Below are 26749 nucleotides of genomic sequence, written 5' to 3'. Positions count from 1 at the left end.
GTAAACCATCTGCAAAATTGTAATGCTAAAAGTGCACGATAAATAAAGTTATTGTCTCCCAAAAAAAGAATCAACTATGAACAGCCTAAACGAGTCGTCGGTAATTCGAATCCCACTTCTGTGACAGCTACACGTCACAGAGTAACATATTTGCATAATGCCCGACTATGGTTGGCTGCCCTCATGCACTGTAGCTTGTCCGTGTGGTTAACATCATGCCTAGATTCTGTGAAATACGCTGTGAAAGTAAATTAATTTTATTTTCGATTCTGAAAGATTAGGCTGGAAAGAATCAGTAGCTGAATTTCATTTTTTCCACTGTACCACAGCAGTACAACCCCAATTTTTTGTGTGTTCACGTCATTTTGACTGAGTACATGCTTCTCTAATCTCGGGGAGTTCAACGCAGGATTCACAAACCGCTTGCTCTTGAAAGATGACTCAGTACCCAGTTTATTTGGACTAGATGGATCCACTGAATCACAACCTATATGTTTATATTAATAGATGTATATATATAGATGAATAATTACGTGGGTGAGTAATTAATTACAGAATTTTCAGTTTTGGGTGAACTAACTCTTTAACTCATACTCATGACTGATCCACACAAAAATGAAAGTCAAACAGGTTTGGAAGAACATGAGCATGAGAAAATGAAGACAGCATTTTTGTTTTTGGGTTAACTATCCCTTTAACTACTAATTAGGTTTTCCGTTTCTACAAAGGTTGTGTCATTGATGTCTCTTCTTCAAGCTATCCCACTTTTCCATTGCTTTTTTTTATAAAGTGAAAGTGAAGTGACATTCAGCCAAGTATGGTGACCCATACTCAGAATTTGTGCTCTGCATTTAACCCATCCGAAATGCACACACACAGAGCAGTGAACACACACACACACTGTGCGCACACACCCGGAGCAGTGGGCAGCAATTTATGCTGCGGCGCCCGGGGAGCAGTTGGGGGTTCGATGCCTTGCTCAAGGGCACCTAAGTCGTGGTATTGAAGGTGGAGAGAGAGCTGTTCGTGCACTACCCCCACCCACAATTCCGTCCAGCCAGAGACTAGAACTCACAACCCTTCGATTGGGAGTCCAACCCTCTAACCATTAGGCCACGACTTCCCTTAATAAAATGATTTAATAAAATAATTTATTTTTTAGTTTTTAGAACTTTTTTTAACAATATCCATTCACATAATTTCTGAATTTCAGCAAAGACCTTCCCTTAATAAAAAATTATTTGTGCCTCTCTCTTCTCCCCTAACATTCCTTCTACATCCATCTTTTCTTCATACTTGGCCTTCATGCTTCCCTCACTCCGTGGTTAATGTGATTTGAGCCAGTATCTCCAGACACAGATTGCAGTATCTGTGAACACAACCATGTCCATACGTCTCCCACCCTAACCCGCTCTTGCTCAATCTCTTTGGTCCGTGTGGTTTGAACTCCAATCAAGAGACTCAATCATTCATTTCTGAATTTGCAGATTAAGCTCCAAAGTAAAAAGCCGTTGTCCAGTGGTCTCAAAGCTCTGGACACAGAATGGATTTACTTGTATGTACAAGACAAAGCCAAGATGCTGTCTCCATTAACAAAGCAGGTCTTAAAAAGCTCTAGTGTGCCTACATTAATGATGGAAACATTTTGAATTATCCAGTTTTTTTAGGGTTTCATAAACATAAAAAGCAAAAAAGACAGCACTTTTATCTTGATTTCCAGTCAAAACATCCTTAACACAAGATGCATTTACTTGAAAACAACAGTGGTCTAAGATAATAAAAATTTTACTGTTATTTGAATTTTTACTGTTTTTTTTTCATACATACATATATGCATAAAACAAAGACAAACAAGGTCAGTGGGGCCATTTTAGATATTTGTTACTGAAAAACAACACAAAAATATGTACAAAAGAATAAATAACTCACAATTTGTACTTTCTGAATGTACAAAACCCCCCCAAAAAAAAAAAAAAAAAAAAAAAAAAAAAGGTTGCTGCTGTTAGAACGAGAAAGTGTAAATAATTGCATGTTTAAACATTCAAGTATCACTGAATAAACAGAAGTTCTACAAAACCTCAGACTTTTGAATGAATTCATTGATAATGCACTGGTTAATGTTTAAATAGTGGCTAATTCCAGTCCATGAGTCTCATTAAAACCGATCATTAGTCATGCATACATTCATTAAGACCATCTTGTAGTTTTGTGTAGGTACTCAATGCTTGATGCTTGAAAGGTGTAGAGGATATTATTTCTTACCTTTGTACTCCACAATTTTACCGTCCAGTCAAAAGAAGAGGTGACAAAGAGGTGGGAGAAATCGACAGGACCCACAGCACTGTGACAACTGATGCCCGTCACTGGCCCCTGATGGCCTTCAAACATCTCACAGATGCCAGCTTTACTGTGGAGCAACAGAAAGGTAGCAATAATAACAGCAACAGTTTTGATATGCTTAATCAAATCTGATATTTGTTAAAAATGTGAATATTTTTCCAGGAACTTTTTTTTTTACAATATCCATTCACGTAATTTCTGCATTTCAATTAAACTTATCAAAGGTGACAGTAGAAAGACATCTACAAAATTACTCATTTATTTTCAAATACATTTCTGCTCTTTTGTACTTTATGTTTATTTTTATTTACCTTTTTTATCTCATTTTATGATTCTGAGCTGATCTTGCCCTTTATTTTAAATGGATATCTTTTCAAATTTCTTTAAAAAAACAGTCTGTTAAATGTATGCATGTATGTGCCACTCACCTGCCATGTCTGGATGCTGTATACACTGTTCCCTCTTCACTGCCAACAATGTAATTATTGACGTCTCCAGTGGGGAAGGCCATCCCAGTTACAGCCACCGGCTTAGACTTGTTATAAACAAGCTCCATGCTCTCCTACAAAAGAAACACATGGATTGAGCAAGCAGACCTTTATACAGACGTGATGGATGCTGGTGTAATATCAGCACCGACCTGAGGCTGTGACAGCATGTCCAGGCTCCAGGAGCACATCCGGCCATCTGTGGACACCGTGATCAGGTTGTTGGCGTTCTGAGTGCCAACCACATTGACGCAGTAGACAGGGTGCTTTGAGAAAAATACATTTACAATATATGTCACCTACAATTGCCTGACAAATATGAGAAATTCAAGAAAGTGTTATACATGGCCAGCAAAGATCTAGGGATGGTCCCTTAATAAAAGCGATGTCTGTATAGAGACAAGACTTGTGAACTAACCTGGCCTGAGCATCTGCCCGTCTGCAAATACAGTCAACTATGTGAATCCATTTTTTTTGTTATTGTCGTCAATTTGATTTTTGTTTTTGACTAACAATGGGCTCTTTCAGACGGGTTGGTGGAGTGGTGAGATGGCAGTCGGGACATAGGCTTTCATTATTGAGGGCACGGGAGTTTAAACCCTCAGCATGTATGGCATTCAGGGGCCATGTGTGGCAGCTGAGCACAATAAGGGTCTATGGACGTCCCTTTTCTCTGCTACTAGGCTGTACTGTCTTTATTGCATGACAAGGAGTTCGATGAGGCTCACTGAACCTGACTGTGCTGACAGACTGAGTCTAGCCCTTGGTAGAGAGAAGACGAGGTCAGGAAAACGTTGAGGGTTGATTGCTACCAGCATCATGTAATAACGTGATTGTCCGGTTAAAGGGAAAGTTTACCCAAAATAAAAATTCTGTCCTCGTTTACTCACCCTCATGTTGTTCCAAACCTGTATGATTTTCTTTTTTTTTGTTTAAGACTGTTTATGCTGCTCTTTTGCATACAATAAAAGTAAATGGAAATCAAAATAGACAAAAAAGCACCATGAAAGTGTTTAATTTTGTAGTACAATTTAGCATACTTTAAATAAAAGAGAGTACTTCTTATGTAAATAATATACTTAATAATATAGGTAAGTGTAAACTGAATGCACTCTCAAATGCATTACAGTAGCTGCAAATAAATCAAAATGTAAAAAAGTAAAACTTATATTAAATGAAATTAGTTGACCTTAAAAGTGCTCTTTGACCCACTTATTATAAGAAAGATTTAAGTACATCTTTAAATGTAATCTTATCATTTTTTTTGGTAAAAGTGCATTGCCGAATATACTGTCAAGCATAAAATGTGTATTTGAATGAATTTAAGTTTATTTGTAATTGGACATTTGTAATTTTTTAAAGTATACTTAAGTGTGTTAAAATATGAAAGTGCACTTAAGAGGTCTTTTATTTCATTCATTATCTGCAAGTAACTTTTTTTTTTAAATATACATTTATGATTTGAATTACACTACAACTGAACATTCAGTACAATTAAGCAAACTTTTTCAACAGAAATAACTCTTTGAGCTTTGGTTAGGAAACTAAGATTTATGTTCTCACTGAAAATCATATCTGACAGTCATAGTCTCCCATTTACTTTTATTGTATGTAAAAGAGTGGCTTGGGTAAACTCCTTTTGTTTTCTATAGAATAAGGCTCTTTGGAATCACTTAAGTGAATTCATGATGGAGTGTATCTGATGACTGTATCTGTAGGTTCTCTTACAGTGTGTGCTGCAGCGGACAGGGGGGTCCTCTGAACCGGCGTTCTTCGGTGACTTCGGTTGTCCCAGAGAACAATCTGCCCCGAGTACGTGCCACCCACCAACAGGTTAGGATGAAACCGAGCGAAACCCACCGACACCACTGGAGACTGGAAAAGAGATGACAAGACAAAATCTTTAGGACAAAAGACAAAAGAAAAATGGAGATGAAGACTATGTTAAGGATTGTGGGAGCAGCAGTTTTATATTACAGCATCATAAACAGAGTGCACTAGAGCGAAAAGTGCAGCCTTTTGTTATTACAGCCTTAGCCTTGAACTTTCCCTCTGTCGTTACTTTTATTGAGTTTTTGGTTCCTCTTCAGTGCCTGTCACATGAAACGTGTCCTCATGCTTATATATTTTCACATCGAATTCTCTGTAGCGCCCTTACTAAGCACTTTTACAATTATCTCAGGAGACCATTTATGGAGACAACGATTTTTTGTTTTACTTCCAAAACTGCCCTTTTCACCGTGGTGTGGAAGCAGCAGGACAGAAGTGTAAAAGGCATGTTTTCATAGTGCTCTCCAGACATCTGTAGAGCCAAAACTAGGACTGTCTCTCCATTGCACCCCACTCCATCTGCGGCCTTCTCGTCATGCACCCAGAGTTCATTTTAAAGTGACTGGAAAACAAACCAGAGAAAAAAAGAAAACACGCTTCTCTTTTCTTTCATTCGTCCCCCCTCTACAAAAATACAGCTTCTAAGAGGGTTTGGGAGCAACCTCATGTGTGAGGTGGTTTTTTATAAGGACTCAAAATAAACTAAGTTGGAGGGGTAAAAATAAAAGCGAGTTGAGTTTATTTACATTCAGGACACACAAGCCAATCTGGTTTTAAGTTGAAACGCAATAAGACAAAAATGTTTGATGGTTGGACTGGAGATTATTTGGAAAATTTTGAAATACATATGACTGATTGTGTGATTGACTGCGGCCTGACTGAGAAAGACTACATAAATATTAAGAAACCATTCTTATTCAGAAATGTTTCCATTCATTTACATTCAGAAATCTAATTATGTTGTTTCATTAAGGGTTGTTGCAATTGCATTATTCAAAACAAATACTGTACTCTTGCAGCTACTGCCAAACTGCTACTGAATCTGCTGGGTAAAATATATAGAACTCGTTGTGCGATCAAGTTTGATTCCTGAATTACTCTCATGAGCTTTTTCTGAATGAAAGTGAAATGAAGTGAGAAGTGCGATACCTAAAAAAAAATGTTTAGTCAATGTTTATGTTCTTTTTAGTCAATCAAAACCACACAGCATGAAGTGAGTAGTCAGATTCCTGAGCAAATAACTCTTATGAGTCAGTTCTTTTTAGCGAATCAAAATCAAATTCAACCAATTCACATACAAATAACTCTTTTGAGACAATTATTTTTTGTGAATTAAAGTCACACAGCACACCCTGTAATCAAAACGATTTGCGAACATATGATTCTGATGATCAGGTTCATTTTGGTGAATCAAAACCATACTGCATTCCAACCGATTCACGAATAATTGACTCTTACAATTTGGTTCTTTTTAGTGAATCTAACACATACAGCCTTCAACTTGTGAGTTCTGTAATCACTGGTATTTTATTAAAACAACAGAATAAATTAAATGTTACCACATTTTTTGTTTGTTCAATACTATTTAATACAGTTATATCAATAATTGCTTTGCACTTACTGTATGCCACATAAAAAAAAATACAATTAATACTGAATAAATAAATGGTAATTAAAAAGTCACCTTTTTCAAGAATTGTTTTAAATTTACTAGCTTTACATTTCTTGTGATTCCCACCCTTAACTGCAGGGTTAATAAAATGGAAAGCACTAAACTGCCTGCAATAATACAATCACTGGTCATCAAAAGCCAACATTTCAGTTAATAAATTGATTAGTATCTTTTAAGAGGTTGAAAAGTTTCACTCAAGACTTGATTAGTCTGATTACCAGTACTGCTGGAAAAGGATCTCAGTTCTGTGATTAATGATCATTCAGTTCTGAATACTAACACAGAGATGGGAACACTGCTGCTTAAATGCACGGCTATTTCAATCAGAGCCACAAGATGACCTCTGAACCAAATCTCTCTCTCTCTCTCTCTCTCTCTCTCTCTCCTATAGTCATGTGACAGGGACACGCTCCCCAGACCAGCGCTTCATTACTGGGCTAATGAACATGAGCTGGGGTCACCACAACAAGAGGGTAATAACTCCGCTATGAAGCCATTAATCAGAGACTTAATGAAGTATCGTAACCTGAAACTTCAGCTCAGGAAAGCAATCCAGCCAACAGCCAATCACAGGCATCTCTGGCCTCTCCCCGTACACTGCAGGCCTGTTTTTATCAGAGTCGTCTGCTGTGGTATCATCACTGTGTCCTGCAGCAACCTTTGATGACTCGGTCTGTCCGTTTTCTGTTCTTAAAGTTAAGATGAACTCTTTAGCTTAACGGATCACTAGTTTACTTTTGATTGGATAAGCTTTTAAGTACCTGATTTGTGTGAATGCACCTGTTCAAAGAACAAGTTTCTTGTTGGCAAAATTATGTGAAAATCACAAAAGTCATGTATATTAGGACCTTTTGACAAGGTCAGAAATGTAAAAAATTGATTGAACTTTGAGCACTGAATGACAGCGATGACTAGATTAATGCTGTAATCATCGCTTACTTCATGAAGTTCAATGCATTGGACACAATGTGAACAGGCCATTAATGATGAATAACATGTCAGAGGGCAATCTCAGTTTATAAAACATCAGATGTATACTTCCCTCATAATCGTAACCACATAGATCCAGAGAGACCTTTGGCTCCATAACGAAGCGCAGATAAATATGACAAGTTTTTGAACTCTCTTTAAAGTCATAATCTAAACATGGCAAAGGCACAAGACGCTGAGGGGAAAAGGGATGAAAAGGCTGTATATTCACACCATATGGAGAGTGTGGGTTAAGATCTGCTTATCTTCAACGCGTGGAACCTGAAAGGCTGAAACTTCCTCAGTTTTACTGGAAGCCATAAACACCATTATTTGATCAAGCTTTTGCTACTGGAATGAGCTCACTTTGACTCAATAGACTGGTTAGCTGTGATCTTTTCAGCCATTTTCAGCCATTCAGACCTGCTCCAACTGGCACGTAAGTATAAAAACATACAGGTGAGAAACATCCCAAAATTTGTGTCTATATTACACCGAATATATAGAATTATTCCGTGAAAGAAGAACTGAATGATTATCATTAATTGCATCACAGTTTACTTTGCACTCAACCATAATTCAAAGAATACAACAATAACCAATAAAATAAATGTATTACAATGTTACTTATTAGGTCTTTTTATAAGTGTACAGTCAATATTAGGAAATTTCATGTTTGATGTTCAATCCTGAATTGAAGTTTCACTATCCCACCATCTCGACAGTGCAGTCATTGAGATTTTATGGAGAATATTACTCATTACAAGCTCAGCTTGATGTCTAACAACCCGAAGCTCTGATGAAAGTCAAACTGGAAAGTCAAATGCAAGTGAAAACACAATCCCACAACACTTTCCTGCAGTTTAATGGGTTTCAATGGAACTAAGTGCATGGGACATGATAATATCAATGGGAACGGTTCAGTATGGGATAATCCACAGGACTAACCACGTGAAGAGAGATGGCATGAGGAACACTCCCTCCTTTGTTGCCCCCCTTTTCAGGGCCGAAAAGGGAAAAGAGGAAAAAAAAAAGTTGGAGCCATTTGTCAGGGAGGAGATGACTGTGTAACAGACAGTACATTTACTGCCGCCTCCTCCTGAAGCACCACAATCATGTGGTTCTCAGCAAAGCTTATCAGCTCCAGATGCACTCCTCTGTCTTCCACCAGCATCCTTCTCTCCCTAACTCTTTTTTTTTCTTCCAAATGGCACCCCATGGATTTTGTCACTCTGTGGTTACTGGCACAGGCCATGTAATACCATATCTCCGTTTTAGAGAACAATGGAGGAGAAGCCAGTCAATGCAAGTAGTTCAATGTCTCTCTTTTACCTTAGGACAAGAGTAAAGAATGACCATGGCCCAGTCAATATGAATGAACAGTATTCTTAGAATAGACAAATACGGATGACATGCAGTTTTATACTCAGTCTCATATGATTTGGCAGCACACTTATAAAACTCACTTATATTAACTCAGAGGGAGTGTCAGCCACATTAAAAAAGTTAACAGCTTAAGTCATTTGTGGATTAATGCGTATTGGAGACGCGAACCGTTTCAAACGATTCAGTTCGATTTGGTGAACTGGTTCAAAAAGATCCGGTTACATCGAATGATTCGTTCACGAACTGGATATGACAAACTGCTTTGTTTTGAACTCACAACAGACATGGAAGAGAAGACAATGCTGAATAAAGTCGTAGTTTTTGCTATCTTTAGACCAAAATGTATTTTCGATGCTTCAAAAAATTCTAACTGACCCTCTGATGTCACATGGACTACTTTGATGATGTTTTTCTTACCTTTCTGGACATGGACAGTAGACCGTACACACAGCTTCAATGGAGGGACTGAGAGCTCTTGGACTAAATCTAAAATATCTTAAACTGTGTTCTGAAGATTAACGGAAGTCTCACGGGTTTGGAACGACATGAGTATGAGTTATTAACATAATTATGATTTTTCGATGAACTAACCCTTTAAGGAAGGCCTGTATAATTAGTCTGGTTAGTATACCAACACCTCAGTCGGACACAATCTGAATCTGATCTGAATTTTCTGTGAAATCTTTTGACTGTGACTGTCCAAAATCTGCAGACTAACTCTGACTCCTAACTAGCCAACCGTTATGACCCATTCCTATCTGGTAATATATGTGGATACAAGAGCAGGCATTAAACCCATAGCGGACTGGAGGTCTTTGCTCTTCCTGTTTCAAAAGCTGTGAGTGGTTTTGAAGCCTTTCTACACTCAGTTTTATGAGCACATGCAACTCCATCCACCAGCATTATGCAGAGCAGGCATCTCTCCAAGCTCCTGCGAACACATCTTCCACTGTGCCAACCTCTATTAAGTGAGTCTCAGGCATCCAGCAGGGGTTCACATACGCCATGTTCAGACTCTCAGTCAAATCTGATTTTTGTTCATATCTGTTTGGAATCCGATGGACAGTCCACACTGTGTATCACAACTGCTCGATTCCGATGTGTGTGTACATGCCACTCTTTGTTTTTCCTCAGTATCTGTATTGGTTTCTATGACAATGACGTTGTGTTGGTATGTCTACGTTAAAAGCAACAATAAGAGCAATACAGTTTGCAATACAGGTGTTGTCTCACAACATGATGACATGTTGCCGCGATGGATTATAATAAGCGATAACAATATTATGTCTTATGAGGCAGCGGCAGAAAGTTACGAAGCTGCATGAATTTACATTTAGTCATTTAGCAGATGCATTTATCCAATGCGGCATACAAATGAGGACAATGGAAGCAATCAAAATCAACAACAGAGCATTGATATGCAAGTGATATAACAAGTCTCAGTTAGCTTAACGAAGTACATGTAGCAAGGTTGTTGTTTTTTTATTATATAATAAATAAAACAGATAGATTAGAAAAAGAACAGAGCAAGCTAGTGTGAGAGGCCTTTTTTTTTTACTTTTGTTAATTGTATAATAAATAAAAAGAAAACAAATAGATAGAATACATATAGACTTTTTACATGGCGTGAGAATGTAAAAAAGCTACGCAAAATCCGATCTGAGCGGTTAGACTGAAAAGCATTTCCAGAAATTCGATTTTAATAGGATTTCAAACCGCATATAGATGTAGCTCAAAATTCTTTTGCAAAAGTCGGATTTCATATAGTTTGTTGCCATTCAGACTATCTAAATATGATCCGATTTCAATCGCATTGGCACAGAAATTGGTCTGGGGCTGACAGTCTGAATGAGGTTACAGAGTGATCCTGGGTAAAATATAAATTCTATAAATAAAATGCAGGCGATGCACATGAAGGCTGACAGTATCGGAGAGCAGATTTTTTAGGGTGTGCCCTTGATGTGGAGAGAGGCAGCCCACTTTAGAAGGTCATATGGTGTTTCTAGCGAGCTGGGCTCCACTATGATGATGGGCCCAAAAGAACAGCAGAGAGCCAAGATCACACCCCACAGAGCCCATAACAAACCCAAACCATCTCAGAACTATCCCACAACCGTCTGAAAGCGAATGGCCTTCCGAAGTCAGAGAGAATGTGAAATAAAAAAGGAGAGACTAAAGAAAAGGCAAACATAAGCAGAAGCTTTTTCAAAATCTAGTGAGCTGCCTACGTAGGGAGCATTTTAAAGAGAAAATGGAAATGGAAATTTTAATGGAAAACTCAATTGAAATCAACTATGATTCATGTTTCCCATGATAAGTGCTACACACAGTACATTCAGTTATGAAATTCCATGATGGCTAGGAACCTGCCTAAGTAGACAGCGAGTCAGCTCACTGGTATTTGGAACATAGCTAGAGTGTGAGAAGAAGTATAAGGAGAGAGAGATGTGGCAAAAGGAGGTAAAGACGGAACTGCAAAAAGAGAAACTGAGGGAAAAGTGGGAGACAGCGGTGCTGGAGGGAGGGTTTCTGAAGTATCCAGGACATGAAAGTGGCCACTGTGGGTAAATCTGGAAAACAACTGCAAAACTGCTGAACTCTGCCACATGGCCTGCCAAAAGTGAGGGAAGCCACAAAGAGAGAAAGGGAGGGGTGAAGAATCGAGGAGAGGAGCGTGTGGGGGATTCAGCAGAACATGCTCACACATTAAGAGCCATCAGATTCCTGTTTAGTGAGAGGGGAGCACCGCCGTTTAGAACAGATCCCAGAGCGAAAAACAATATCTCAGCAAATTGGCCCGACCTCTTTCATCCTCAGCCAACAGCCAAATGTTTGGAGATCCTGTGCTTCTCTCTCCATTTCTCTCCTCATGATGGAAAAAGGATGGATGAACCTCAGGCCACTCTGAATGAGAGCTGTGAAATGCCATTGTATGTTATTCCTCTTACGTTTTATTTCTATACATTTCTATACTTTTTTTTGTAGCACTGAGCTGTAGAGAAGAAAAGGACAGAGTGAGGCAGGTCAAAGGGAGTCTTCATTTATGCTCCTGTGTGACAACACAATCAAAAACACATGGCACTTTCTATAAAATACAGTTTATTTTAGTGTCCCATTACTTTGTTGTGAAAACTATTATATAGAAACTGTCTAGATATAATTGACCTAGGATGAAATGTAGCAAGTGTTACATTAAATGTCTGTTACCATCATCCCTGTTACCACATGATTTCTTCCTGCTACAAAACATTTACAGTTACACTGTGACTCCCGAGAAATAACAGAATTGGCACCCTTCTACAACATCCCAGGAAGACAAACATATAATAATCTTCTTCCTTTTTCAAACAAATTGTAGTGCTGACATTGAAATTCACTGAAAGAAAAACTGATGATTTTCATTTATCAGGAAAGAAAATTAAGCATTTAGTCCCAAACTATCCCTTTATCCCATTCTCAGAATCAGCTGAATTTAGGCTAAATTTGCAGGGTAGTTAATTTAGATGTTTATATAATGTTTTTCATTATTCAGTCTTCAGACATTTCCCACATTCTGTTAACAAGACTGTAAACCTCATCCAAAATGAACAGAAAATAAACAACTAATATTTAGGTTGACCTTCTGAGGTTCAATCAATATTTCATAATCAATATTTCCTGAAGGTTAAGCATATCTTTTAACTGATCTTTAAAAAAAAAAAAATTAAGCTCTTTAGAAGCAAATATTACCTCCTTTGTAATATAAAGAGCCAAATTCAAAAATTACCTATCAAGAACATTTTTGCCCTGTCATATAGGCCCCTCCCAGAACTGAAGCACAAATTTGTCTAAGAATAAACAATCATACATTTTGCAGTCTGTAAGACATTGATATCCTCAACATTATATAGTTTTACAATTATAAAATCAATAAGAAAGAACTAAAATGGCAATTAAAAAAAGTCATGTAAATAAGAAAAGTCTGTTGTTTGTAAACGTGTGCAATATGGCATGTCTAAAACATATCTGGTGTAAGTATGCATGCTTTACTGTGTGAGTAAAAGAGCATGTGTACGTGCATCCTCTGTCTGTGTGCATGTGAGAGGTGCTGGGCATTGGAAAAGCAGCACATGCACCAGCAGACCATGTGGGTGGGCAAACATATGCGGCTGGTAGGATTAGGAAGTGGTAAGCCACATCTTTTTATTACAGATATGTCTCTCTAATATCTCTCCTTCACACCAGGCTGTCGCCTCCCAGACTTGCTTACTTGGTCGTCTCCCTGAAAAGACTCTTAACCAAGAGTCTTTTATAATTAGCATCAAAACCGACACCAGATATGTTTAACACACAAACCTCAAGATTTTTTTGGCCTGACCCAAGCGGACACACACCGTAATAAGGTGTTCTGTTCCGCTGCGGTACCCCAAGGCCAGCATGCACCTTTAATTAAATATCACCTTTAGCTCATTTAAATGCATGTCGTCATCTGAAGTGGTACACTCCATTAGATCTCCCTTTTATTGAAGCTACCACTTCCTTTATCATGGCTTTCCAATTAGGTCATTTTATTATAAATTTGGAATACTAGAGGTATATTTGGAATGGGATACATGTATGTACTACATGTTGCCTACAGTTTTTAAAATCGTATGCAATATAGCATGCAGTGTGTAACAATAAACCCAATGATAAATGTATTTTTAACTCAGCAAAAAGTTAAATCTCTAAAATAAATAGTTAAACCCAAATTTCTTAAAGGGTTAGTTCATCCAAAAATGATTTATCATTTATCCACATTCAAGTTTTTCCAAACCTGTGTGAGTTTCTTTCTTCTGTTAAACACACACACACACAAAAAAGATATCTTGAAGAATGCTGGTAACCAAACAGCTGCGGGAGCCATTGACTTTCATAGTATGGAGAAAAAAATACTATGGAAGTCAATGGCTACCAGCAACTCTTTGGTTCCCAATATTCTTCCAACTATCTTCTTTTGAACTCTGCAGAGTTAAAACTCATATGGGTTTGGAATGACATGTGGGTGAGTAAATGATCACAGAATCTCTTTAACATTTTCTCGCAGTAGCAGTTTTCACTTCCTTAATATTCAGTGTGACGCGATATTTGGAGGGTAAGTGTGTACATTTGTGTTGTGTTAAGGGTTTTCACCTGGCAGTGGTAGATGTACTCTGGAGTGGTCTTCTTGAATTTCATATTCCACACTAAAGCCACACCGTCTGGCTCATGAGGAGCGTCTTCATTGTTGTTGTAGGAGGCCACCAAGAGCTCAGGGTACTGGAAATATGAAGAGAAGAGAGTGGAGGCAGGAGAAAGATGAGAGAGTGAGAGAACAGAGAAGAGCATGATAAAGCTGACTCAGAGACAAAGAATGGGAGGATTCTCCCTTTTTAATGAACAGGTGCGGACATATGCAGGAGGTCAGAGAGGGAGGTCAGTCTACCTGAGGGGACCAGTCCAGACAGGTGATGACCCTGTGCTTTGACCAGTGCTCATCATAGAACAGACGATTGAGAGAGAGACTGGAGCCACCCTGCAGATCTCTGAGAGAGAGATACTCTTATTAACAAATTCAGCTCATTGAGGACATGCTATAGTCTTCAATGGGTTTCATGTTAGACTGATTATAACACATACTACAAGCTAACACCAACCATTCCTATTTTTGTTATATTTATATCACTTTCTGCAGAAAATTTGTTGATAATACACTATACATTTTAAAATGTGATAAATTCAACAGTGATATGATAATTTGTGTGATCATTCATTTTATGACAGATCATAACACTGGAGCAACCTACATCCATTGCTTGAGAAAAATATTATAAATATAAAATTGACCATCCAGAAAAAAATTAAATTAAATAAATTAAATAAAAATTAAATTAAAATGAAATCCAGAAAATTAAAGCAGTTTATATTGTGTAACTACATTCTGTGTTTTGGGTTGCAATTTATGTAGATTAATTACCATTTTAATGTCAAAGTGGTACAATTTCTTACATAAATTTTAATTTCACTGCAATCAAGTTTGTAATAATATAACCATTATTAATGCAACCATTTATCATTTTCGACTGTTGTTAAAGAAAGTTTTTAATATATAGGAATTCATTATTAAATATTTAAAATGCATAATATATTTTTTTTAAAATATTTCATATTTAACTCAGAAACCATCTTTCTATATAAAGCCACATCTGTGTTACACATCACTTTCTTACCCCTCTTTTTCCTCCAGGTCTCGTCCGCTGTAGTCAAAGAAGATGTTGGAGTCCTCAGCTAACGCTCTTTCCATCACACGGATACCGCGGTCAAAGAAGATGAGGAACTCCTCCGAGTGCAAAACCTGCTGTTTCTCTTCCTCCGTCAGCTCCCGCGGGTGGCCTGATCCACACACAAGACAAAACACAACACAATGAAGACGTAAACACAGCTGCCCAGTAAATAAATAAACAACAGGCCATACATTTTAATGTAAAAACACACAAAAGCACATGCCATGGCCGCAAAAATGGGCCATGTGTTTATACATACCACTTACATACAATAACACTAACAAACGGATTTAACCACAGACAAAATCATGGCTGTACGGCATAACGATGAGCAGGAACTGTACAAACTATACCCAAACAAACTCGCCCACATTCTTATTCCTGACTCCCAACAAGCCTTGGAGGTAGTTAAGCCAATTAGACCGGAGATACGGGCATGAAAACGACAAACAAATAATAAATGAATGCGCAAATACTGTACATTAGCGAACACACTGCTCTTAGTTCTTCTTTCCATAATGAGAACACCCCCAGTTTTTCTCGTCCTTTTTTGATGTTATTGCATTTCTCCTTTTTCTCCCGGACTATTAGGGGCCCGTCCCTTTGATCTGAGCCCACTTGATTTGCGTGGCTTTTTTGATGACTCATAAGGAAGACAAAAGCGTGATCAAAGTCCGCGTGGAGTCAAAGCCCTCGTGTGCTTTCACAGTCTGCCTCTGTCCGGCCTCTCTCTAGTTATTTACCCTGTACACTTACACAAAGAATGCACTCTCCGCTCGCTTTGAAGTCCACTTGCTGGGGTCTAGTGACATTAAAGTTCGATCAGGCCTGACCCAGAATGCCGCGCACGATAAGCCCAGCCCCCCCCCCACCCCACCCCACCCCCCTCCCCCAGCAAGAATGCCATCTGATACGGCTGCAGGGGTCACACGCGAGTGGCCACTCAACGCTCCGCTGATCCTGTTTGGTGACTTTGGGAATTTTGACATGTGGGAGGCCCAAACACAAACTACTGAAGCAGGACAGGTAAGAAAAACGTGATTTGGACAGTAGTGGAAATGTTTGCATCATCGTACTCTACTGTAATTATAAGGTACACACATTACTTCACTGGCTGAAGGTTTTACGTCGCATGACTTGCATAACAAGCTGTAAATCACATGGTAAATTATTAGAGACACTACGTCAAGTTAATAAACCCCTCACTGTCATGTCACTCCACCCATGGCTTATTAACCACTAACAGGATGCATTTCCCTTTGAAACATCAAAAAGAAGGCGACAATAAAATCCCAGCTATGCCAACACAGAAGGAATTGCCCTTGTGGAACAGCCTCATTGAATTTTAGTCAGTGAGGGTAATTTATCTACAGACCTGATATGGTTTCTATTGGCACCTATGGAACATGTGTGCAGAACACGCGTCTGAACCTCAGGCTTTACTGTAAAGAGACGTCTCTCTCGCTGAGCCCGAAATGAGCAGATGTGGTTCCGTGTAACATCCAACATACAGAAGTCAAATGTGCTAAATCTGTGCCAGGTGTAGGCCGTTTGTGTTGGAAACATGCTTTTTTAACAGAGTGCAACCTTTGGAACACCTTCACACGCGCACATTTGCCATCTAAATTAGGATATAACATAGACTTATATACATATATATATTTTTTGATTTTATTATTTACAATTATTTAAATACAGATTAGATTTAGATTAAGTTTTAAACTATAATAAAAAAGACCTGATTTAGTATCATTTTTAAATTATGTAATATATAGCTCTAGCTGTGCCATGTTGTAGCATTAAAGTATAAATACAGTGCTTTCTGATAATATAATATAATATAATATAATATAATATAATATAATATAATATAATATAATATAATATAATATAATATAATATAATATAATATAATATAATATAATATAATATAATATTCAGCTAAGTGAACTAAGTAAACACACTCACACCCACTCTTACCTTCCTTTGTGTCCTTGCTTTCTTCCTCCTCCTGCAGGTCATTTTCTGGGCCAGCTTTCGGTTCTGTGACCTCTTCTTCCTCCTCTTCATCTTCTGAAAGGACACCCAAAAGGTCACATTGAGTTTCTGTTCTATGACACCTGCCAAATTTCACTGGCTCCCTGTGACCCACCCTGAGCCCCAGACTCTTCCATAATAATAGCTTACAGATCTTCTGTACCTGACATACTGACTCATTTCACAATCAGACTCTTTACTAATCAGCTGCTCAAACTCAATGCTTGTTTTGGATCAACACGGCATGTTGTTTCTTCGGTTCATTGTGGATTTGCACAGCTGCATTTTCACAACCGTGAGCTCTAGAGAAACAACACACTCAGTTAAAAGACACTTCCTTTAGGACCCGAAGAACATATGTGCTACACGTGTGCATGCGTTTGTGTAAGTTTATGAATCCAGAGGTCCGCTCATGAAGAGAGGCACAGATACCCCACAGGAAGCGGAAGGGGGTGAGTGGCGTGGCCTCTTTCTGCACTCGATCAACCCCCCCAAACGCCTGCCCCGGGGCCCCCCAGGACCTGACGACTCACCCCTTAATTAACCTAGTCACCTCAGTCAAAGACCCAGTCTTGCACTATCCGCTTTCAGCCACCTGCTACGCCATCCGAAGCACTGGGCATGTGTTCCTAGCCCTCTCCATTACCCTGTCCCATGTCTGCAGATGGCGAGAAGGATGACGCTTAACACCCTCACAGGCACCTGTAGACGGGGCATACACACCGTCACGCTAGCATACACACAGAGCTCTGTGGGATTGTTTTCTTGCTGAACCCCGGTGGCAGAGGTTAATTATCTGGGGTCGGGCTGACAGTGGGTGCCCAGTCTGCAGAAGGAAGTGATCCCATCATGCCAGACGTGTTGCGGCTCACTCTCTTAACACCAGTGTATTTGTGTTCACACCAGTCAAGGAGGAGGCAAGGCCCTGGAGGCACGCTTAACAATGATTTAAGCTTTGCAAAATGCAGTTGCTCACATTGTTGTGAATTAAGCTATAGTATGACAGATTTACTGCCTTTACTTGGGTTTAATCTCAAACAATAATGTTTTTCCCTATATTTATCTCTATCCAATACGGCTTAAAAATAGGGTTCTGGAAAGAAAAATCTTTTTTTTTTCCATAGTGAAAACCACTGCTGTGCAGTACCATTCAAAAGTTTGGGGTCAATAAGATCTTGACAGTAAAGACTTTTAAAATACAGAATATTTTGATTTCTAATAAATGCTTTCATTTTTAACTTTCTATTTATCAAAGAATCCTGAAAAACATACATCCACAAATACATTAGGCAGCACAACTATTTTAAACATCGATAAAAATAACAAATGTTTCTTGAGCAACAAATTACATATCAGAATAATTTCTGAAGGATCATGTGACACTGAAGACTGGAGTAATGGCTGCTGAAAATTACACTTTGCATCACAAGAATAAATGACATTAAAATAAAATGAATGAATGTTACAAACCGTATTTAATAAGGTCCAATGTTCCAATAAGGTCTGCCTTAGTTACTGTTGCTAACTAAAATTTTTTTTATAACTGACTCTGCAACATTATTGGATACTTTTTTTGTAAACTTGCCTTTAAAACGATCCAAACAGAAAGACTGTCGATAGAGTTACATTGTAAAAAAGAAATGGTGTATAACAAGAATTGCTAATTGGTCAGTAACTTCTTTTAAAGTCTTGACTTAACGCAGAGCTAATTTCTGAAACAAAGAAAAGTTTACTTCCCTTCTTCAAGCCAAGTTCATTTATTCACTCTTTAAATACAAATACTTTTTTGATTTTAATCAAATGTGGATAGAATATACTCTATGTTGAATTCATAATAATTAATGTTTTGTGTTATTACAGTACACACTTTGAGTTTGAGAAATCCATGACATATGAGCATAAGCACAGAGACAATTGATTCCCCAGAGGCTGAATGTGGATCACTGATGTGAGCTGAGTCTGGCCCGGAGCAAGTGTGGTTTAGCTGCTGAATACGACTGTGCTTCTGAGCCAGAGACCAGCGGGGAATAGAGGAGTCCTTAGACCCAGACAGGCAGCCAGCCAGCCCTGGCCGACCACACTACCATGGACTGCTCTGGCCTACCCCAAGATGAAGAAAGAGACCTGCCATTCGTTTTCAGTTTGTTCCTTTTCTCTAGGGCCTGACAAAAAATAGCACAGGCAGAGAACGGGACACCTCTTGCATACCAGAAGACCCACATGCTAGACACACTATGTCAGAAGGTTTTGGATTGGGATGTTCAAGTCTGGAGGAGGATGTGACCTAATATGACCAGATGATCTAGAGGAAAGTCATTCGCATGAAGCCTCGTTGACCACACAGATGGGGGATAAAGCAACAACAACCCTGATTCATGGCTGTGGTCAAAAGGTTCGCAAACACATTCAAGAGGTTTGCAATATATCCGCAGATCGCTGTGGCTTTTTGGCCAAAGCATGTTTTCGTGACACCCCTTATCGCTCTGAAAAACATCAGCACGGTGGGGGAACTTACAAGCCAATTTGTAAATTAAACTATGCCCTTCAATCCATTCATAATGAATCTGATGTCCTATCCCAGTCAGAATGTTTATTTGCGCTTCCCATGAGGTGACAGCAACCAACATGTCATCGAGGAAACGGTTAGAAGTCTTGAAAGTGAAGAAGAGATGGATAAACGAGACAAGGTTAACATACTCTCCCCTGGTGCTTAATACGGGTTCCCTCAGTGGGAAGGAACATTATGAACCATCCACCCCATTCACCAGGTTGATGAAACTGGGGACCTGCCCTGCAAGCTATTGACAGCCCCCCCCCCCCCAATCTTACCTGCCTTCAATCTTTTCTCTGTTTCCTCAAGCTGCTCAAGCAATTCCAATCCTCTGCTTGTCAAGCTGCTAGTCGTAATGACCAACACAGCAGCAGCAGCAAAATGGGACTTACATCCTTAAACCACAAGCTTTTCTCAAGGTGTAGGACTTATGACACCCGAGCTAATTAACTGCTTAATTAGGCAACAGAAATTGCTATTTGTGCAATGGCTGGGTGCAGGGTATGTGAAAGATTAGTTCTGGTTATCGCATAATGGAGTAGTGGTGGCAACATTTGATTCGTTATAGAGGGTGCAAGAGCGAATGCCTCTGAATGTGGTAAGGAGGATCTTAGCACTTCCTGCTCTAAAGACACTGCACGCGATATACCAGACACAAATGGTTCACAGATGGACGTGGTCATGGAAACATCAGTGCTGAAGGAGAATTACAGTGCACTTGTCAGGCACACACTTCCATACTGTTTTTATGATGTTAAAGCATCGTAAAATGGTTTACTTGAGATCAGTAATCTTACTAGACCAGCAGTTCTTAAGGCCCCTTAAAAACTGTATTAACTGAACTATAACTATAACTATAACTATATATATATATATTATAAGATTAATATATATATTTATTTATTTATATACAGTCATGCCCAAAAATATGTACACCCTTGGTAAATATGATCAAAGAAGGCTGTGAAAATTAATCTGCATTTTTAATCCTTTTGATCTTTTATTTAACAAAATTCACAAAAATCTAACCTTTCATTGGATAATAAGAATTTAAAATGGGAGGAAATATCATTTTGAAATATGATATATAGGTTTTTAAAACCTCTATTTGGATTATTGTACGGTTGGATGATCCAAACATGGTCCATTACAAGATTTCTAACAGAGTCAGTCATTTTTGATTTTTTATCTGTCGGTATTTGATAGAATCAAAGATGCCATGCATCTAAACAAGATGTCCAGGACCTCCAGCAGAAATATAGGCCCATAACATCAGAAATACAGCAGTATATTTCATTGTACACATAGGGTACTTTTTTATCTCTATGTTCACCAAACCCATCTTGAGTGTTTGCTGCTGAATAGCTCATTTTTTAGTTTCATCTGACCATAGAAGCCAGTCCCACTTGAAGTTCCAGTGATTTGTAAGTTAATTATATTCATTGAAGAACAAAAAATTATTTAATTACATTTGACATTTGAAACATTTTAAATAAAACCCCTCGGAAGTTTGCTAAGTCCTCCTAGTGGGCCCCAGAGAACTACTGTCCTAGAAGATAAATGTTTTCAAATACATTTCTGTAGCACTTTAAATACGTTTCTAAAATTACATATTGTGAAATAATAAAAAAATCATTATTAATTTTATAAAGTAATATAAAAACAGATTAAATATGCTAAAATATATTTCATGTGAATTAAGTTAACATGTTAACAAACCTTAAAATATAACAAGCTACAATAAAAAAATAATTTGATTATTGAAATAATCACCACACAGAAGAGTTCTGAGCATCTTTACAACAGACACATATAAAAGATTATGGTGGTGAAAAAATGCTGCCAAAAGCGAGAAGAGATCCCATCGATTAAACGGAAGGAGGATGCGACTCAGTCTTTCATCCAGCATTTTATTGGACAAAGCTGCACTGCTCCAGGCCTCTGGATTGGGATATGGAGCTGATTAGACAATCAAAAAATCCCCTCATCTGACAACTGGGGATTTTTTTTTCAGTGAGGGGGCGGAGGGTGTTTGTTTTCCTCAGGGCCTCTGAAACACAGAGAGAAATTGAACTGAAGGGCCGAGGGTATTTCCATATGGGGCATGAGACACATAGGGAGGACACCCCTACTGCCCACCATATTGACACACTGACACTCAAGCATATAAGACACACTTTCAGGCCTGCATACATGTGTCTTGCTTTTTTAAGATGAAGTACATACAGAAGTTGGGTGTCAAGCAGCCTGCAGACCACAACAGAGGCAGAGCACTGAGGAGGCGGCAACAGGAACATGAAAGAGGCCTGTAATGTGGAACTGGCAAGACAAACTGAGCACGAGACAAACACTATCAATCTACTGCACTCCTGAATGGCACATCAGCCACAAAAACGTCCTTCGAGTCACATCCTTACACATTAATGGACCTCAGACAGGGCAGATTGAATATGACACAAATGAGAATGAGGCAGTGAGGCTTTAAATCCCTTCCATAGGTGTACTACAACCTTGCATAAACTTGCTTGAAGAAAAAAAAAAAAACAGCAGTACATGTGAATTAGCAGTGGGAAATTAGAGGGTTTAAGTTGGGACATCTGATCTCCTTGCCTGACAATTTGCACTTGTCAGCTCCAAAACCCCATCTAAAACTAGCAAACATACTTAGAATGTAAAAAACCCCCATCTTTTCTGAAATTTCTTTCCATTAGAAATAAAGCGGGAAACAGAAATCTCATTGATTGGATTCAAGTTGCCTGACAGCCAAACATGTTATTCAAATCATCCTGCAAGTGGCTCGCTGTCTCTGCATACTGTATTAAGCTGATTCAGAAGAAAATAGTATAATCCTCACAAAAGTAAACACTTCATCATTTTGTAACTAATTATGCCTGCTTCTAGCAATACAAAGACCCTGGGTTCAATCCCTCAGTAAAATACAAAACCGATAAAAAAATATGCTGAATGCATTGTCTGTGACATGCATAAACCTAAATGTAACAAATTCAATATAAAAATGTAAATATTAAAATAGCAACAGGAAAACAATCCCATGATGATAGATTTTGCACACGCTGCAGTCTGCAATCTGTGACCCATCCACCCAACAAAAGCTCTTCTCTTTCCTTTTCCCTTCTCTCTCACTCAGACACACACAGAGAGAGCCAGACTGTCTTGTTTAATCAGATGGGGAAAAAAGCTGTGGAGAGAGTACTTGTGCTCCTGGCTACTTGCTCATCAAACACACAGAGCACAGGCCAGAGTGGAGTCAGGTCCTTGAGCTGACACTCTTCACGGCCTCCTGCAGCTGTGTGAAAGCCCAGGGCTGTGGATACATTGTTTGCATTTCATAACTACAAACCACACGGATGGGCGACAAACCAGCAATACTGCTTCAACACCTTCAGCTACAATTCAGAAAGAAAAAAAATTTATTATTTACAGACCAAATAAAACTGCAAAAGTAAAGTCATAACAACTCTTATCCTAGGGTACTCTTTATACATACATACATGTATATATATATACACTTATAAATATACTGTATATATGTGACCTTGCACCACAAAACAAGTCATAAGGGTCTTCTTTTTTTCAAAATTGAGATGTATACATTATCTGAAAGCTGAATAAATAAGCCTTGCATTGATGAATGGTTTGTTAGGATAATAGGACACTATTTGGACGAGATAAAAACTATTTGAAAATCTGGAATCTGAGGGTACAAAGAAAACTAAATATTGAGAAAATTGCCTTTAAAGTTGTAAAAATAAAGTTCTTATCAATGCAAATCACTTATCAAAAATTACGTTTTTATATATTTAAAGTAGGAAATTTACAAAATATCTTCATGGAACACGATCTTTACTTAATATACTAATGATTTTTGGTAAAAAATTTGACCCATACAATGTATTTTTGGTTATTGCTCCAAATATAACCCAGCGATTGAAAGACACACACACACACACACACACACACACATATACAGTATATATAATTATAAAGTAATAAAATATAAATTCTACAAAATGAGTGTAAATATTATTTAAAAAAATAATTCAATATTTAATTATTTATTTACACCTCTTTCTCTATATATACATAAATAACATCAAATTAATATTGCTTGTATATTTTTTCTATAAACATTTCATTGCATTGTTTTATGATTCTGAACATTCTCTACTAAAACATGCTTTATTGTGACCACACTACACTATAAATTTGACCTCATTTACACTTTATTATAATTTATTTATGTGCTAAATTACTAATTCCACTGCAAGTAAGTTGTTGTATTTCATTGGTTCTGTACATGTGCTATGCATAAAAAAAATCAAAACAAAACAATAACTTCGAATATAATCTAAAAATCGAATATAATATAATCTAATGACTAAAACATCAGAGAAAAATAGATGAATGTCTCAACAGCTCAATGACAAACGGTAGAGAAAATGCTAAAATGCACTGAATGCAGTTCATCAAACCGTACACATAAATCATAGCAACCCTTATCCTTCTTCTCCCCTTCTGAAGCCCATTCTGAGGCTCTTCAAAGTTTGCTGCTGTGGCAAATAATGCTTTGACTCCTTACTGGAAAAGCAACTTCACATTTAGGAACAGCCTTTTGTTGGCCTTCCTCATCATTCTCGTTTGTCATCTTTATGACATCATCATGACAAACGGCTGAGATTGATCACGAAGTCCTTTTTAGTGTACCGCTATCTTCAAGCTCAAGGCCACGCATCACAGACCTGCCTTCCCCTCAGAGAGTGAGACCGCACTCTGGGGTCTGGTAATGTTCAAAGTCGGGCGAGATAAAGCAAGCCAACACTTTGAACCGATATCTTCTCTGAAGCGCTGCTAACGTGCACAGGAAATGTTTAAGATTTGAGATTTCCAAGTCTTGTCCGATTGGACTGCATATTTAAAATAATGTGTCGTGGAAGTTACCACATCCTTACTGTATATTGCTTACAGTTACTAAGATTGTATTTCACTATTGTATAATAAGTCCAACTATTATAATGGAACTTCATTTTATTGTTTGTAAATCTAATCTGTTCTAAATGTAATTTCAAGAGTAATTTAAAAAAACACGCTATCTATTGAAACGATTCACATTTTACTTTATGTATTACCATTTAATAGAGTCCAATTTGAATACCATATGGCATTTGGTCCTTTTTATATAATTGTAAAATCCCCTCTAATATCTAATTCATTTTGACATCAAAAGAAAGTAAATGTAACAGCATCTCAATGCAAATTAATATGTTAATGTGTAAATAATTTAAATTATTATTGAATTATTATTAGTATTAGTAATTTAAAAAACATTATTTCTATTAAAAACAAACATTTTACCTAATTTATTGGCAGTCAAACAATATTAAAATTCATACTACATTACATATTTTAGATTTAACTTTCGTCGTATTTAAACAGTTACTCCATTTTTATATTTTATTGGACAAAATCACTTCAAGATACCTACATAACATTATTTCGATTGAAATTATTTTTACTTCATTTTTTAGAAAATTTACTTGACTTGTTGGAAGTCTTTTGATAGTAAAATAACATAAATACAGTACTATTGCACATAGTTAATTTTAGATTCAACTATATAAACATTTATTTCACCTAGTGTACGATTCAAATCGAGAAGTAGTAAATGGCTATGAAATACACTCTACTTACTAATCAGAACAGAACATGACACTTAGGTCATTGTAAAAAAAATAAAAATTCAAACCACAAATTTCAACAATGAGAAAGAAAGAAACTAAATGCTATTTAAGATGGACACAGACAGGGTTCCCTGAATGACCTAGTCTGGTTACAGCTGTTTGACTAATTCTGTATTTTTTAACATAACAATAAATCTTTTGAATAGTTTACATTTCTTTTATTCAACCTCTAAGTCTTACAAGTCAAACTAATTAGGCTCTGCAACAATGCTTTTTAGTTTGTAAAAAAAAATCCTCGATCCTTGAATTCTATATGTGACATGAAATGAATCCCTTACAGCATCTCAGACTGACATTAATCACAAACTCTAATGAAAATGATTAGTTCCTCCTTTCACTGAGCGTCTACTGTTCCAGATCCTATATTCCTGTCCTACCAAGGCTCTGGTCTAGTAATGAACCTACATTATGCAACGGGTCTCTGGCCCGCAAATGTGGTGCCAGTGAAGCTGGCCTGCTCCCAGAACCACATCTTTAAAGGAGTCATCATGCCACGCCATGCACAGACTGGCCACAGAGCATGATTAAACCTCATGACTTCAAACTTTCCAAACCCTTGCCTGTCAAAATGAGCAACTCAGCTCAGGCAATGAGCTAAAACTCACTTTTCAACAAGTCACAAAGAGAGATGGCATATTGGCTAAAATTCTTTGATTTCACGATTTATTTAAGTGCTTAGTGAAATATGTAAATAATAGAATTTATGACTAAAACCTTGGTGATAAAATAAACTGATTGCGATCTTTCAGCAGTAAAATGCACTATTCCAAAGCGCTTATTAATAACGTTTATAATACACGTGAAATAGACCGGAAATCAATTATTTAATAAACTATATCGTGGAATTTACTTAAGTTCACAATTCATGGCTTTTCAAAGCAGCAGAAGTCTGAATGCTGCTGCAGTTTCTATGAGGATGATGTGCTAAGAGTGCCCCCTAATGTCCCCTGCAGTACATAACCAAAACAACTCATTCAATCAGCACACAAAATATTACCTTTTTATATCAGTTATTGCATAAAACTGCATTAAATGTAACATTATTTTCTTATAAATACAATATATATGTATATAATTTTTTTATTATTATTTATTTTTTTATTTTTTTATGCAGACCTGAAATATTTAATAGAAACCCTCTGTAGCAGCTATCCTCCAACCACCCAGTCCTGTACACCGCCTCACCTGACTTTACAGTGATCTTAGAAGTTCCTGAGGAATACGGGACTTTCAACTTTTGTGTGCTGCATGGAAAAAGTTGAACTGTTCAGAGGGATGAAACAGTATCCCATCAGATGTTCAACACACATCAGATGGCAAATATTATTATAGTGGCTCCGTGGACAGGGGCCGATTTTTTGGCTGAGGTGGTTTCATGTATCTTATTATATGGCGGTAAGAAAGGAAAATTGTAATCATCTGGGTCCAGATTGGCG

At 37.6% G+C, this 26749-nt stretch overlaps 1 protein-coding gene across 5 annotated transcripts in view; it reads right to left on the bottom strand.

Moving 5' to 3' along the window:
* dync1i1a (dynein cytoplasmic 1 intermediate chain 1a) overlaps positions 1-26749 on the bottom strand; it is a 54174-nt gene that overhangs the window by 11209 nt on the left and 16216 nt on the right. For 3 of the 5 annotated variants that reach the window (XM_026231588.1, XM_026231590.1, XM_026231591.1), the window contains 8 exons: positions 16947-17039; positions 14913-15075; positions 14129-14228; positions 13837-13962; positions 4557-4703; positions 2981-3094; positions 2769-2902; positions 2263-2407 (listed from right to left, as the gene is read on the bottom strand). In XM_026231588.1, the coding sequence (XP_026087373.1) occupies positions 2263-2407; positions 2769-2902; positions 2981-3094; positions 4557-4703; positions 13837-13962; positions 14129-14228; positions 14913-15075; positions 16947-17039 (1022 nt within the window). The remainder of the gene's footprint in view (positions 1-2262; positions 2408-2768; positions 2903-2980; positions 3095-4556; positions 4704-13836; positions 13963-14128; positions 14229-14912; positions 15076-16946; positions 17040-26749) is intronic. The other 2 variants (XM_026231589.1, XM_026231592.1) reach the window with 1 other exon arrangement.

Source organism: Carassius auratus, chromosome 44 (genome assembly GCF_003368295.1).
Source record: "Carassius auratus strain Wakin chromosome 44, ASM336829v1, whole genome shotgun sequence".
Classification (NCBI taxonomy): Eukaryota; Metazoa; Chordata; class Actinopteri; order Cypriniformes; family Cyprinidae; genus Carassius; species Carassius auratus.
The sequence above is the reverse complement of the archived record's forward strand: the minus strand, read 5'-3'. Positions and strand labels throughout refer to the sequence as shown.